Source organism: Larimichthys crocea, chromosome III (genome assembly GCF_000972845.2).
Source record: "Larimichthys crocea isolate SSNF chromosome III, L_crocea_2.0, whole genome shotgun sequence".
Taxonomy (NCBI): domain Eukaryota; kingdom Metazoa; phylum Chordata; class Actinopteri; family Sciaenidae; genus Larimichthys; species Larimichthys crocea.
Genome location: NC_040013.1, coordinates 2,877,980 through 2,894,175, shown reverse-complemented (window position 1 = coordinate 2,894,175; position 16,196 = coordinate 2,877,980). Strand labels below are relative to the sequence as shown.

General features: G+C 42.2%; 1 protein-coding gene across 1 annotated transcript in view; it reads right to left on the bottom strand.

Moving 5' to 3' along the window:
- si:dkeyp-14d3.1 (transmembrane protein 132C) overlaps positions 1-14,093 on the bottom strand; it is a 138,161-nt gene extending 124,068 nt beyond the window's left edge. Inside the window, exon 1 of the mRNA XM_027273735.1 lies at positions 13,010-14,093. Within this exon, the coding sequence (XP_027129536.1) occupies positions 13,010-13,055 (46 nt within the window). The 5' untranslated portion in view covers positions 13,056-14,093. The remainder of the gene's footprint in view (positions 1-13,009) is intronic.
- Positions 14,094-16,196: the final 2,103 nt, after the last annotated feature.

The following is a 16,196-nucleotide window of genomic DNA, read 5'->3' as shown; positions in this document are numbered from 1 at the left end:
CTGTGAAGTTCAGCCTATCGTTGCTGCAGGGATCAGGCATGACAAAGAGCTCTCAAGGCCCTATGCTTTTCCACTTTAGCATTTATAGCACTAAAATATATTCTCCACCCATTGAGAGCACAGACTGCATGAGAGAAGTGGATGTAGTGTCCAGATCTTAAGTGCCTCAAAGCTGCATTCTTTCTAATTGCCACCGGAGATGGGGGCAGCTCTACTTGTCTGACTGAAGTCTATGAGAAACAAACTTGATTTATGACCTCAGTAAACAGTTTTCTCATGAGTTTATGGTCTCATTCACTAGTTTCAGGTCTTGATTATTGGTGATAAAGCAGGTTATGCTTCAGGGCGTGGCTGCCTTCTGATTTACGACTAAAATGACAAATCAAGTTGCTACCACTGCATCTGGCCAAACGCGAGGGTTCGAAAACAGCAGTCGACAAAACCAACAATGGGCGACGTCAGGATGTCTGTGCAGTCTATGATCCAAGAGAAACACTGAGACCTACCTCAGATGTGAGGATCAAGGTAGAAGTTAATCAACGGAGAACGCAAAAGACGACTGTCCTTGAAAGATTAGTTGAGAAAAGTTTGTTACAGTAATTAGTACAGTAGCTTGTTTAGCTTCAAAACGAGAGTCCTCATTTAGAAATAATTGATAGTACTATAAAAATAACTATGAGAGAAAGTCAGCTTCTCTCCAAAATATATATATATATCATAACTCATGCACACATATAACTTCTTGTTCCGATTCTGAAAACTTTTCTGTGTGTCTCACTCTGGAATAGACTCTCTCCAGCTCTGTTTAGAAAGTCTGTCTGGAGAAAATGGTAATAAAGGAAGGAAACGGCTCAAAGACGAGACAAATACAAAGACAAATCACTTCATTTTCAAATGTAAATTCCAACTAAAATCTATTTAGATGAATTTAAAAGATCAAAAATCTGCAATAAGAGCTAGCCTGCACACTAAAACCTGGCCTTGCAGGTGGTAGCAATCTCCCCTGAGAAACATTAAGTAATGTGCAGCAGCATTTCTGGTGATTATAATGACCTCTGGTTCCAGTTATTCCAGTTCTGACATCTATACTGCACCTAAAAGACATGATTCCAATATCACTGTATAATATAATGCTCATATTTGAGAAGTAGAAGATCCAACAACACAAACAACACAAACATTTTTATTAGCCTTTTTGGATGTTGGCTGTTCTGTAATTCACTTTCCATTCTGCATTTCAGTTCAGTGCATTTAGGGTTCACGCTGCCTTCATTCATAAACAAACCAAGCATGAAATCAGATGGACCGACGGGTCACCCGCTCATTGGATGACTCTGGTGACTTGTCATTCTTTTGTCAGCGGTGCTACGCACTGTAAAAAAGAAAAAACCTGTGAGGGGGAAAAACAAAACAAACCTCATTCAGGTGAGTGACAGCGCGTCGTTCTGCACTTTGCCGTGCTACACGGTTTGATTTATTTTCTCTGCTGGTCTGGACCTCGGCGAGCGGGTGAAGAAATAGCTGAATATGGTTGGAGTTGTTTTTTAAAAGTGAATTTTGTCATGCATCAGGTGAAAAGAAGAGTCACACGTCTATACCCACTGTATATTGCAAAATTGATTATTTTGGTGGTGGTTTCACGTAGGAGTGTGTAAAAGCATGGCTATACAGGTTCAGTCATACTGTAGGAGCCTAAACAAAGTATGTTGATGTTTAAATAATTAGCATGCAATAATTTAAGTTGATATAACAAAAGTTATTTCCACGCTTCATTCATTTATTAAGGAATCAGAAGGAATATCTGCAGTATTTACATGTTTGGTGCATTTACAGTTCATATTTACAGTATGTAAAATGTGTGCAGATCGTTTTAAATGTGTAAAATTCATATTACATTTGTTATATTTTGGAATAGCTGACTATGATTGTTGCTTCCTAGTAGCTAAGCACTTTTTTTTCCCACTTTTCGATACTCTAAAGAGAGTTTGGGGGCGTTACCGGGAGGCATTCAGGCGAACAGAGCGGAGCTGCACAGTTTTTGACCTCTCGCCTTCCTTCTACTTTTTCTTTTTCAACAATCTCTTGAAATTGATAAGTGGAAAAGCAAAACAATTGTTTTGTAGCAGTTTCTTCTGCCGTCGAACAGTTTAACTTTCACACGAGGGGAATCATTAGAGGTTCAAGCCGAGGCTTCGTTCATTTCCATTACTATGATTAAACGCTGCTTCACCACTCCTGGTTCTCTCTCTGGATCGCCGTTTCCCACTTGTTACAACATAGGTCTATTTCTTACAACATGAAGAGATATACCAAAAAATAAATCACAGTTAGAGTTCACTTCCCAGTTCCCTCTCTGAAATTGTGAGATCTCTTATCAAATAATTGATAGAATTCCTCCATATATCCTACGCGGTCAGGCTTTATGTACTTTGTATGCTTTTGTGCGAGACGACCTGTGTTTCTGTTTCTCTCTCCTGTGTTTGTGAGCTTGTGTTTACCGTGCCACATCACAGGAACAGGGAGTGATTCTTCACTTCTCATCTGTCTTCATTCGCAGGAGGCTGCTGTCTCTCTCTCTCTCTCTGTGTGTTTGCTGGTCAGCTCACAATTTATCCCCAAACGTATTTCTCATTCGGACAAAAGTTGCCGTGTCGAGACCCTGAATATTTATTTGGATGAACCGCCCTGGCTTCCGTCTCGGAAAAGACCAGATAAGCACAACATCTGACATGCTTGGCTGTTTTTTTTTTAAAACGTCTTATCATGCTGTACTTTTGCTTTCTCCTTTTCCCTTGGCATGGATATTGTTAAAGCGGTCATCCTTACTTTAAGAATGCAGGCTGGCACTGTTTGTGTGATCCTCTGTCAAAGCAATTCTGTTAGTTCCAGACAGGCTGTATGAAAAATAAAACCCGACAGAGAAACGGACAGATTTTAAAAAATATAAACCGTTTCTGGGTTAAATTAGCCATCCTACACACATGTTATGTGCAATTAAGGATGGAGCAAAGATTACATCACGACGAGTTTCAGCAGTTGCCATAGTCCCAGAACATCTAATTACAGGCCTTCACACAACAGTCTTCAAGGTTCTCTGGGAATGCACAAAAACAGCACGAAACAAAGCGGCAATAGTAATCAAATGCAACCCAGCAGGGCAGAGAGCCACTCACAAAGCGCTTGTTTGCACTCATCTCCGGCTGATGCGTGACCTCTTGAGCGACACCACACCAAGGCCTCCGTCTCTCTGCACCACGTGTCACTGCCGAAATCGATTTCAAGACTCATATCAACTGATAATATTGTGTTTAACATGCTATACTCTGCTATATGACTTCTGTGCTCACAAAAAGGCATGTGTTATTATTATTATTGTTCAAAATCCATACGGCTCTTTATTGTCTGCACTGCTGCTGTATGAAACGATGCTGCTGGGCTTTTTAATGAATGCAAAGACAAACAATCAGATCATCCTCCCTGCACTGCCTGCCGATACATCTCAGTTCAATTCTAAGGTTCAACGATCGTCAATTATCTGCCTGCAGCCTACATTTCTGAACTTTCAACCCATTAAGTGCTAGCACCCACCCATGGGTATGTCAGCAAGTAAACTAACTAAAGTTTGATTACCTAAGTCCCTGAATTATTGTCTTATTGTGTTTTGTTTTTATGACTTTTCATAACCTCTTTTAAATAAACAAACTGCTCACAACGACACTTACAATAATGAAACAATCAGGTTATTTAAAGCTGCACTAATCAATATAACAACAGACTCACTCACAACTCCCCTCAGCTCTATGGAGCGTTTTAGGCTCTTTAAGCTCATTGTTTTGGATTTACAGCCCTGTTTACAGTGGGGAGAACAAGTATTTGATACACTGCTGATTTTGCAGGTTGTGGGGAGAACAAGTATTTGATACACTGCTGATTTTGCAGGTTTTTCCACTTGCAAAGCATGTAGAAGTCTGTAATTTTTATCATAGATACTCTTCGACTGTGAGTGACGGAATCTAAAACAAATATCCAGAAAATCCCAGTGTATGATTTTTAAGTAATTAGTTTGCATTTCATTGCATGACATAAGTATTTGATACATCAGAAAAACAGAACTTAATACTTAAATACAGAAATCTTTGTTTGCAATTACAGAGGTCAGACGTTTCCTGTAGTTCTTGACCAGGTTTGCACACACTGCAGCAGGGATTTTGGCCCACTCCTCCATACAGATCTTCTCCAGATCCTTCAGGTTTCGGGGCTGTCGCTGGGCGACACGGACTTTCAGAAATATCACTTCTACATGCTTTGCAAGTGGGAAAACCTGCGAAATCAGCAGTGTATCAAATACTTGTTCTCCTCACTGTAGCTTAGCATTTAGCAGCTAAAGATATAAATATTTCAACCAGGAGTTTGTTGTGACCAAAACAGCTAAAGGAAGAGTGAATATTGGACTTGAACTGGAGCTGGACCTGTTTGCCACATGGACTTTATAGGGTGCTAATATGTCCGTTTACAGCTTGCTGCCTGCCAACCATGTCAACATTTGCTAATAAGGCTGATGGGATTAGTTTTCAGGGACTACTTTGTACTAAACTTTTGACCTGATGACGGAGCTTAATGAAAAGTCAAGTGCAAACATTGAGACATTTCACATAAGTCATCAGGATTCATCCTCCAGGGAACATGAACAAAATTCGTTTAAGTCTAAAAGTGGTGGACCGACTGAGAATCCAGCCCGACGGACAGTGCCGTCCACAAAGTCATGGTGCTAGCATGGCTAATAATAATTATTATGATGTGACTAATCCAAATTCTAATTCCGAGCAGGTGGAAAGACAACATTCAGCGCTGCATTAACATCCTTATACGATTTTATTCCCAATTTGAATTATTTTTTAGGCTAACCCCTCATTATCGCCGGGGTCATTCTGCCTCAGCTTGGTGTGTCTCCTTCCAATTTGTGTGAAATTGAGGGCCTCTGGGTTAAGAGGAGAATCTGCAGGAGCAGATAGTGGAGAACAGAACGAGCTGTGGCAGGATGTGCTGACTGCCAACTGCTGCCCCTCCTGGCCCGGGCGACACCACTGAGCACCACGGGGCCAATGACTCACTATTGCCGAAAGTGTCTGTGTGTTTTGAGTGGACAAATCTAATCCTCCCTCGTCATCGGCTCACTGTCCCTATAGCAAGAGGGGAAACAAAGCAGCAGGAACACTCCGGGCTGCCAAAAACTGGAGAGACTGTAAGGCTGCAACAAGGACGAGATGAAAACATGTCATTGCTACATGCATGTGCCGAAGATCAGGATAAACCAGCGTCATCTCGGTGCATTTTAGATTCAGTGTGCGTAAAAGGACTTTTGTGCTCTTTGTCTATGAAAACACTGACTCAGTGAGTTCACTCCGGGGAGTTCATTAAGTTAGAGCCACTCCTGCCAGACTAACTTGTACACTGATTGTACTCTGAGGTGGCCATTACTTTCACACTGATTAGGAACCGGTGATTGTGTCAAGACTGATTGGGTCAACGCACACACTGGCATTCCAATTACACCAAGTACCATCCAGCCAATGGTCAGAGTGCACTTCAGACTATTTAACTGAGTTGTAGTGAATGAACACATGATTATTATTATGTAGAGATATTTGTGTTGAGTACCAGTGTTAAAATCAAAGAAACATTTCCAACAATCAGTGCCACAACATCTGAAAAGTGTTGTAACGGAGTGGTGCATGGGATTTAGTGGCATCTGGTGGTGGAGCAGCTGATTGCAACCACCTCGCCTCACCCCTACTCCTTGCTAAAATAAAGGAGTAACTACGGAGGCTGCAAAACTTCACAACGATTCTTATTTTCAAGTGATTACACACTAATTAAAACAACATTTCGCCCATATTCTGTAAATCTTCCACACTGGTTTTCTTCCCATTTGGTCCAATTTGAATGCAACCGACAGAGACAAAGAAATATTGACACATGCAGGCGATGTATAATGACACACCACGTATAGTCGTAGTATATATTATGCATGCAGCCTGTCATTGGATAGGTCGATATTAATTTTCTTTTTACATAAAAACACACAACATAAGCAAACGTTTCCAATATGGATTTCTTTAAATCGGGTTATTTAAAGCTGCACTAATCAATATAACAACAGGTAACGACTCACTCACAACTCCCCTCAGCTCTACGGAGCGTTTTAGGCTCTTTAAGCTCATTGTTTTGGATTTACAGCCCTGTTTAGCTTAGCATTTGGCAGCTAAAGATGTAAATATTTCAACAGGGAGTTTGTTGTGACCAAGAGTGAATATTGGACTTCGATCTACCGGCATCCTTGAACCGGGACTTTCAGATGATTGGTATTGCTCCACACCTGCTGGATACGAGGCACCTGTTTGCTGCATCAACTTTATAGGGTGCTAATATGTCCATTTATAGCTTGCTGCACTGCCCCCCCAAAAGTGCCTCCAATCAATTAATGCAGATTAAAAGAATTATGACCGAGATATTTTACAGCTGAAAAATAAACTTGTCAGTGGCGCGCGAGCTATGTAACCGAGACTTTTTAATTCTTATTAGAATTTATTGGCCTACACATACGCCAATAAATCTTCAGTAAGTTAATATCAGCCAGCGTGTTGTTGTTGGACCTGCCGACTGATTGGTCTGGTTCTAATGAAGATCACTGCATTGCAGCAGTCAGTGGAAAACAAATAAAATCAGAACTCTTAACTTGTCTCATCTTCGGAAACAGCGTATGTGGCGAGGGCTGCGTGATGATGAACTTACATTTTAACATGCAAGCTTTACTTTAAATGTTTTTAATTAATACTCGCTCTAAAGAACATCTTTTAACGTGCACTTTGTTTTTCTACATTCTACATTTGCTTCGATGGCAGCTGATATTGTTCCATATTTTAATTAATGCTGTGATAGTGCTTTGTTGTTCTCTCCCCTGGAAAGCAATATTATAAAAGGCACATTAATAAATACTAATAAAAGCAACTGCTTATAGCCGGTGCTGTTCATAGTTAAAAACAAGAGATAAGAATGTGCATCCGTCTGATATTTCAGGTAGAATAACAATGTCGTTATCCTGAACCGGAACAAACCACCACGGGCCTGAAAATGTAATCAGTGACGTCACGCTGAAGTAGAAGCCCAGAGCTGCTTCACTGGCAATAAATATGTTGATTCAAACAGTGATTTCTTTCTATATCCCAAAGAGTTTTATATTAGGCTAATGCTCTTTGATTCACATTATAAAATATGCTGTGTCAGAGGCACCTTTCCGTCTAACATAATTCATTCTTCCTTCGGCTGTGCATTGGATTGCTGTCACAGATGAGAGGGCACAACAAACTCTTCGCTCTTGTTCCAGCCACAGCAGACAATAGTGATTATTCACGAGCAGAATGAACTGCTTGAGGGATAAAACTAATATATTTTAAAAATTAAAATTCAATGGTAGTTTTAAAGGTTGCTGCTCAGCATTCCACTGCATGAGCGCACCACTCTGAATCACAAAGAGGAAGGCGACTCCCATTTTAACACAATCTCCACAATCAATCAGCCACACCACAAAGAAGTCAATGGGCCCTGACAATATGTACCTGTCAGATCATTGCCTCTAATGCATTAAAGCTCTGAAGCCTCTGATAGACAGCGACAGGTCTCTCGGATGTAGTGACAGCTTTTTTTTCCGGCCACCTGCCTGTGATTACTCAAATCAAAAAACTCATAACCAATTGGAGTTATGGATCCATCTGGGCTGACAGCGAGGAAGCAAGACCGGGCTGAGGAACGGAACATAAAGTTAACTAGAGAACGTACCTACTGTAAAGTTTAGCTCACGGAGAAGACCCAGCTCCAAGGAAATGTAGTTCTTGGGTGTATTCATATTGTTTAAGCCTTAATGCAGGATATATTACATAAATATCTAATATCGTGGAATGCTGTCTGAGCAGTTTTTGTTCCCAGCTCAGAAAGCTCCCAGGCTAATGACATTTTATTAATGTATTGAAGTAATAAAAACATAATCCACTTCTTAGTCTGGTGGTTGTTTTTCTTTTTCTTTTTCTTTGAGTTCAATAGTTTTTACATTACAGTAAACAGTGCAAATCTTTTTGTTGCCTCATTTTCCATTTGGAATAAACATGCACGAAAATTTACAGTGAAGAGGGAAAAAAAAGCATCATATCTCAACGTTATTAAGATGTCTGCGCCTTAAAATAAAAAGTTTGGTGAAATTGTTCTGCACAGATGCGACGTTGCATTTGTATTAGAGCCCTCTGTGCAAACTAAGTAAACAGCAGAAGAACATGAAGGCACAGAGCCGAGACTGTTACTAATGAACCAAGAGTAATGAACCCATCGCAGAGCCTTTACTCTTCTTCAGAGTGAACAAGGTTTTATCCCTGCGTTGCAGAAATATTACGTCACTCGGCATAAAGCATGCGCTCCATCTCGCCCTAATGTGACCACAGGAGGTGGTCACTTCAAGAGGCTGCCATGTCAGCCACAGAACCGCTCACTGACTTTCACAAAGCCATCGAGAGGTGAGAGGACACAAGTTCACGTTTTCAGCAATCTTTCTTTTCATCTGTGTTCAAAGTAAAAGAAGTCACTAAGTGACTGCTGCAGAGACAGCATTAGTGCACAGATTATGTAAAGGCATTCATAGTCGAGAGGATGAATTCAAATGTGATCGCTCTCACCGAAATGTCTCAATAACGATCGGGTAGTTTGCCATGAAATTAGGTCTAAAGTATTCATGGTCTCCAGAGGATGAATCCTCTAGCACTACGATGAGGCTGACATTTTTGGTTTTTAGTGAAACATCTCGACAACTATTGGATGGATTACAATGACATTCATGGTCCCCAGAGGATGGACACCACCAGAGAAAAATGTTCTTTTATCCGGTAAAATATTTCAACACGTTGCTAGATTGAGAAACATGTACACCGACATTCATGGTCCCCAGAGGATGAATCCTACTGGCTTTACTCGTCTCTCCGCCCAAATCTGTTTTATGGAATATCCAGATTGATTTTTAGAAAGTCAGAACACCTGCAAGTTGGAGCCAAGCCACATTTGGAGGTGGTTGGAAACACGATTACGATTAGATTAGATTTCTACAGATGCATCTCAAAGTGTGCGTGCAAAATGTCTTTTGCTTCACTCGGTTTAAACAACAACATCAAGTCCAGAGTTTTAGAAGCGCATCAGAGCAGCGGAGTCATGCTGCTAGTGGCAGAGCGGTGCGGAAGGACACCAGTAGGACAGAGGACTTCTGCACCGAGGCTTGACAGCTCGACTGTTTGGAGGACGAGATGATGGATTTTAATTTTCCCACGTGCTTCCACGTTGGGAAGCCGCGTCACCGGAGTACGTAGTTACTGACGCCTACATCGTTACCGCAGCAACCCATGCAGATGGGCTGGTGATGTCTGGAAACATTTGAACAAAGCCCAGTCGTCTTGTTTTAACTTCACACGAGACATTTTAGCTCTGAATCTGATACCTCACCAATCTAAATTGAAACTGCCGGAGCCGCCTGAGTTAATTCACTCCTGTTCATTGAAGTTTTCAGGTTGTTGCTGGTCTCTAGTCTTTCTTTCATCCGTTGCACCACACCTTAGTTGGACACAGCGTGACTGGAGCGCACAGTCTGGCTGTGAACTCCCGCCCCGACAGATTTATGGGGAGGAAGTCCTCTGTTCAGACACACAAACTATCCACTGATGAGAGAACGCACAAACACTGCATCAGCATGTTTGTTAATTATTACAATGACCCCCCTCTCCACCACACACACACACACACACACACACACACACACCTCCTCCTTCTTCAGACACACACACACACATTTCACGACCCCTCCCTTTAAAGCTTTTACATAGATTCACCTTCTTTAATCAAGAGATTTGATTAAATTGAATGTGAGATCACGGCGGTTATAAAGAGCCAATTAACATAGGGCAGATGTGCTTTGTGGAAATATTAAAGGACATTACACTGATGATACATGAATTTATGGGAGCAAAAACCCTCTTTTGACTCTTGGATTGGAAATGCCTCCCACACATACTTTAACTATAATGTATGAGGAATAGTAATGGTGTGCCTGCACACAGCCGAGACACTAATGAGCATGAAAGGGAGGTATGAGGGAGTCCACCTACTCAGTGTGTTTCATAAACTGGTCATTAAACAAACAAAGGTGCACAGTTTGACATATAAACTTCTGCTGCACAAACAGTTGATGCTTGGTAATTACACAGCAAGATAAGTTCAAACCCAGCTTGAGCCGTGCCGCTACTGTGATTTTCTTTTCCTACAGAAAACACCCAAGCCATGCCAAACTGGATTTTTTATCAGCGTCCTCCGTCACGAATCTCAGAAGTGCACCACAGTGGTGAGCTCAAAGCGCAGCGGTAAGATAGCCTTGATAAAAATACCACAGAGCCGGGGATTTCTCCCGTTCTTCTCATGTCCTCTGATCCGTAAATAAACACTACAACCGAGTTAACGCCAAACAAACCAGCGGAATTACATTACAGCTCCGAATGCAAGCTCGCTTTAACACAGAGACTCATTTGAATCTTAACGACCATATGCTCCTGATACAAGCAGAAGTGATGAGCTGTCAAAGGGTTGTGAAAGAATTCAGGAGTTCCTCGATGAGATTTTCCAAGACTTGGATCCAATGCAATTAAACACTGACGAGGAGCGTTGATGAACTCGGGCCTCTTTGGTTAACTGGAGAAAAAAACATCCGGCTGACAGTTTAATTTCAGTTTGATGACCTAAACCAAAGAGACACAGTCATATGCAAACGTGCTTCAGAAGCAACAGTTCGCCTCCTGCAGATAACCTCACGTCGCCCCGTCTTTTCGTGCACTGGTTGGAGCGTATTTTCCTTTTTACAGCGAGTTTTTTTAAAAACACACCATTTGTCTGCTCTTGCAGCTTGTCACTCCTCTCTCTCTCTCTCTCATTTCTTGGTCCTTGCTTGCTCAAGGACATGAGTCGCGAGGCTTAAAGGACTGCCAGGGGCAAAAAGCAGAGGATCTGGATGTGTGCCACAGCGATGGGGTGCGGGGACCACGGCGGTGGTTCTTTTTTTTCTGAAGACAATTACAGATAAAAAAGAATCTCTGCGCTGGTTAATAAAAATGTTGGGTGTTCCAAAATATCAAAAAATCCTGCAGGACAATCCTTTGGCACGGATATTGGAGACAAGAGGCAGCATGGCCTATGTGCTCAGTACTTAAAGATGTAGACTGAAGGCTATCCTTGCTTGATCCCTTTTTGGATCTTGTTAAGCTCAAGGATAAGGCGAAGGGAAAGAAGATTGGTTATTCCTCTCTGGAATCCCAGCGAGACTTCTCACTGGAACACACCTAGCGGCTTCAATTAACAGAGAGGACAGGCTTTTCTAAAATATAAGGAGTGAAGCCGCCTCGCTGCAAACACAAAGAGACACTTAGACTTTATCTTCACTCCAGCACAAAGACATTTTACTAGATTTGAAACAATATTTAAGGTCTGATAATATTTCTGCTTTTCCAAACAAAGGGTCACAATCACCCCAGAAGATTTCCCTCCCTAATTACAGCTTCATTATGCTGTGCAGGCATTTTCTTTTCTCTCTCTTTCCTAGCATGGATCTGATCCTCTCATTTCCTGGAGTGTGTTATCAATTTCCATCACTATTCACAGTGAGGAGCTATGTCCTGCAGCTTTATGACACACAATGCTCAATTAGTATCACACTGTGTATGGTTACTGAGAAGGCCTTGGCATATGGCGAACATCATTACCCGTACACTTCAAGCCAGTGAGTCAGCGCTCATAACAGAGACGCTGTCAAATCAGAGTCATCCTCTGAAGCTCTGAAGAGAGAGAGGGGAGCATGTCGAGGAGCAACGCGTGAGATGCAGTTTGAGAGTGTTTAGTGTTGACTTACTGGCAACGCTTGACCTTTTAACTCAGCGGGGAATCTGTGGACGTGTTTCTTTTATTGTAACTGACACACGATTGGCCGTACACACAAATACAATCAGATGATGATCCTTTGGAAGAACAGATAAAGCAGAAAGATGTTTTCTTCTTTGCTGTTTGCAGATGCAGAGTTGAACACAAACCTTTCTAGTAACTCAAAGTTCCGTCTGCAGCCGAGGCCCGTGCAGAGAAAAAGATTCACAACAGAGGACAGGATACATTTTCCAAATAGACTTTTAGGTTAAACCCTTTTCCCACAAGACAGAAGGGATTCATTAACGAGACCGCTAGCTGCCCTCCGATCGGCACAGTGTGGCTGCAGGGCAGCCAAAGTAAATGCTGCTTTCCCTGCTTGTGGCACCGAGATGACTGATGCAATGTCATGTGCATAGAAAATGAGTTCTACATTATTATTATTATTGTTTCAGCACGAATGCACACACACACACACACACACAGTGATTGTCATGTTGTGATTTGAGCTACATGAAAGCACTGCAGGTCTCTGTAACTTTTCCCATTAAATAATTATGTGCCCGGGGATGATTTTAGATGTAATAACCTGACAGGGCAAGAGGCAATAAAGCCCCCAATGCTTCTGTTGTACAAGAGAATCACTGTCGCACTGAAATATTCATGAGATAAATGTTATTTAAGGCCAAAGCTGCTCTGGGTATGTTGTACAGGTTCCACTGAGCACTGGTTCTCCCTGATATATAATATATAAGTGAACAGATTTGAACACTGCTTGTTGTCCTGCACTACAACCTCATTAGAAACCATGCAAATGATGGCACATATATTCAGGTATGAATCTCTGACACCCTCGCAGCAGTGCTCTCCTGTTCCTCAGGTAGGATTTGTCTCCTTTACCTGCCAAAGACTCCTCCTCCACCTTCTATTCAACTTCTTTTATGTGTGTCTGCGTGTGATTTGTAAGGACACATTTCCTCAGATGAAACTAGAGGACAAATAGGCTGAAATCGTTGCTTACCTCCAAAAAGTAACACCACCGACTGAAGCGCAAGGATATGCAACATGTTTCTTTGAGCCTTTAGGAAAAACAAGAATCCCCCCAGAAATTGTATGGAAGCCGAAATGGCTTAGTTCAAAGGAAAAAATCCTCCTTGCAGCATCGTTAGTAAAATATGAAAGAGAGAGAGCATCTTTTTCTGCGTCTCATCCAGTCTTCAGTAAAAGAAAATCCTAAAAACAACGCTGAAAGCCTTCTCACGAGTGTCTTATCTACTTGTTTCTGTCTGGAAAATTCAACAACTGAACACAGGGAACTTGTGCGCAGCTTTGCATCACTCTTTGGAGCATTTTGTGGAGGAGAAAACGCATCTCAGACGCCTCGTTAAATGCTTAAACCCAGTGTGAAGCGTCTGTGGTGATACATCTTCACAGTGGCTCCTTCATCTAGCTCCAAAACTATTTTCTCCCCACACAAAAAACAGACAAATAAAACAGGCAAAACGTTTTCAATCCCTTGTTGTCAGTTTGTCTGCTCTGCGTCCTCCGCATCACCAGGCTCCTGAAGTTGGCTGCTGTGCAGTGGGTAGAGTCCGACACTTGGGGGAGGAATGGCAGCAGCTCCAGCCCGGCATCATGTGTGGTAAATATATCAAAGTAAAGAAATTGCAACATAAAGTCAGCATACATCCATACCCAAGACGACCTGAACGATCCGCGGAGTCCTGCGCGCAACTCCAGCAGCGCAGCAGAGCAAGAGCGCGCAGAGCCCCAAAAAATGCTCCTTCTAATTAGACAACCGGTTCAAAATATTCAGCACAAGTCCGGTTTCCAGCCTTCATCTTTCGGTGTTTATGTAGACAGGTTGTGTGGGCTACAGTTTTCAGTGGAGCTTACGCACTGTCAGCCGTCCAATGCGCGTCGAGAGAAGCAGCAGAGGAGATGGAGACAGAGCAGAGCGGTGACAATCACTGGCGCTGCTGGCTGGCGCCACAGCAACACACCACTCCTCACAGGTAGCAACGAGGATAAACACCAACATTTATATTACAATTTATTATTTATTATGCACTTTTCACCAAATCACATTCGACCCAAATGTTTCCCTCCTAAGTTCAGTGCGTACCCAAACTCGTGCCTTTGGCTCCTGATTAATTTCCCCGTTGCCCTCTGCGGACAAAAAAAAAAAGACAGACTTTAAAAGTTGTTATCGGACGGGTTCAATTTATTGCATGATCGCGCCACTTGGCAGGCACTAGTGACCCCGTGTGGCACGGGAGCTGAACTGAACAGAGCTGTGGATGTGGATGTGGATGTGGAGGTGGAGGAGGTGGATGTGGAGGACAGATATAAAGGCGTGCAGACACTGTGGACTGAATTAGAAATCTGTGATTAAAAGTGGCTGAAATCAGCAGTTTGATGAGAGCTGCTGCTGCTGGGTCTCTACAGTGTGTTCAGTTGTGGCCAAACTTCTTCCCGTTCAGGGCCATGTGCTCCATGCCAGCACGCAGATGAAGGTTCAAGCTCCTTTCATCAGCAGGAATATGTGTGTGTTCTTAGTTTGAAATCATTTGTTGCTGCTGATGAATTCATCAAGACTGAATTTCAGAAATAAAATATTTTATTTTAGTTAATGAGTGTCATTGATTAAAGCAGTGAGTCACGCAGCAGATTTCTTTTTTGTCTTTTGCAGAGCAGATGGTGTCGTGAAGGAAAGATAAAGAAAGATTCATAAACACTAAATGCAGAAATATCAGATGAGTCAGCCACCAGTCAAATTTATACTTGTTTCTTCGCTTTGCTTGTCTGTCATGCTGGGATCAGTGTGACGACCTGACGTGAGTTTGGAGCTGTTTTTTTTTTAAGATGCATTGAACCTGATTAATGATTAATGACTGATTTATTTTACAGAAGGAAGGCAGAGTTTGTTAATCAAAAATGAAGCAGACACGAGCTGACAAATACTGATCTAACATTAACCTCAGCATTTATGAGCTACAGCTGTTTGTATGTTGTCTACAAGTACACCACACACCAAGCAAATGTAACTTTACATGGATTAGGGATGCACGATATCTGATATGCCGATATTTCTCAACTCATCTTGGCCGATAGGCAGCACGGTCGTGCAGTGGTTCCCCCTTTACAGCAAGAAAGTTCCTCGTTTGGACCTGCAGGTTTATAGGTGACTCTAAACTGCTCATGGTGAGTGGTTGTCTGCCCTCTGATCAACTGAAGACTTGTCCACAGTGTACCCAAACTCTCAGCCCTCCAGCGATGTGATAGGTAAGGATAGGTTATTGAAAATGGATGGATGGATTTTGGCCAGGGCCACCACTACTCACAGCAAGAAGGTTCCTGGTTGGAACCTCGGTTGGGACCTTTCTGTGCAGGGTTTGCATGTGAGTAAGAGTGTTTGTTTGTCTCTGGGTGCCCTGTGATGAGCTGGCAACTCGTCTTTGCCCTAAGTCAGCTGGGATAGGCTCCAGCCTCACCGTGACCCTGATGAACCGTTACAGATGGATGGATTTTGGATTTTGTTTCCACCTAATCGCAGAGAACATTAAGTCTCTCTGTAGTGGAGTGAACACACCATGATGGCCCACACTTAAAACACACTCCTCTGACAGATCGTCGTCTCTTGAGATTTGCAAATAATTTTGTAGTGTTGAAGAAATACGATTCGACTCCTCGTCACATGACTGACGCTATAATGCTATGAAGTAATCATTGAAAATACATGTAGCAACTTTGTGGTCCATTTCAGAAACCACAGACATACTCGTTGAACCCACTTAGTCATCATATCGGCAGAAATGTTAGACATTTTATTTTGGTGCCTGTATCTGCTGTTGCAAACGATATGCCAAAATTATCATGCATCCCTAATATGATTTTTTTTTTTGCAGCTTTCAGGCCCTACATGTCACATACAGATGTGCTAAATATAAGGACAACCCAATATAAAGTGTCCAACATGAGCCACCAGAACAGATTTCACAAGCCTCAGAATTCTACCGGAGGGATGAACATCATTCTTCTACAAGATATTTTCTCTCATTTGTTGTTCTGATGATGAGCACTGTCTCACATGTCGCTCCAAAAATCTCCCTCAGGCGTTCGGTTGGGTTTGACATCTGATGACTGCGGAAGCCATACCGTCTGATTCACGTCATTTTTTATACTCATATCTGAACTAATTATATTTC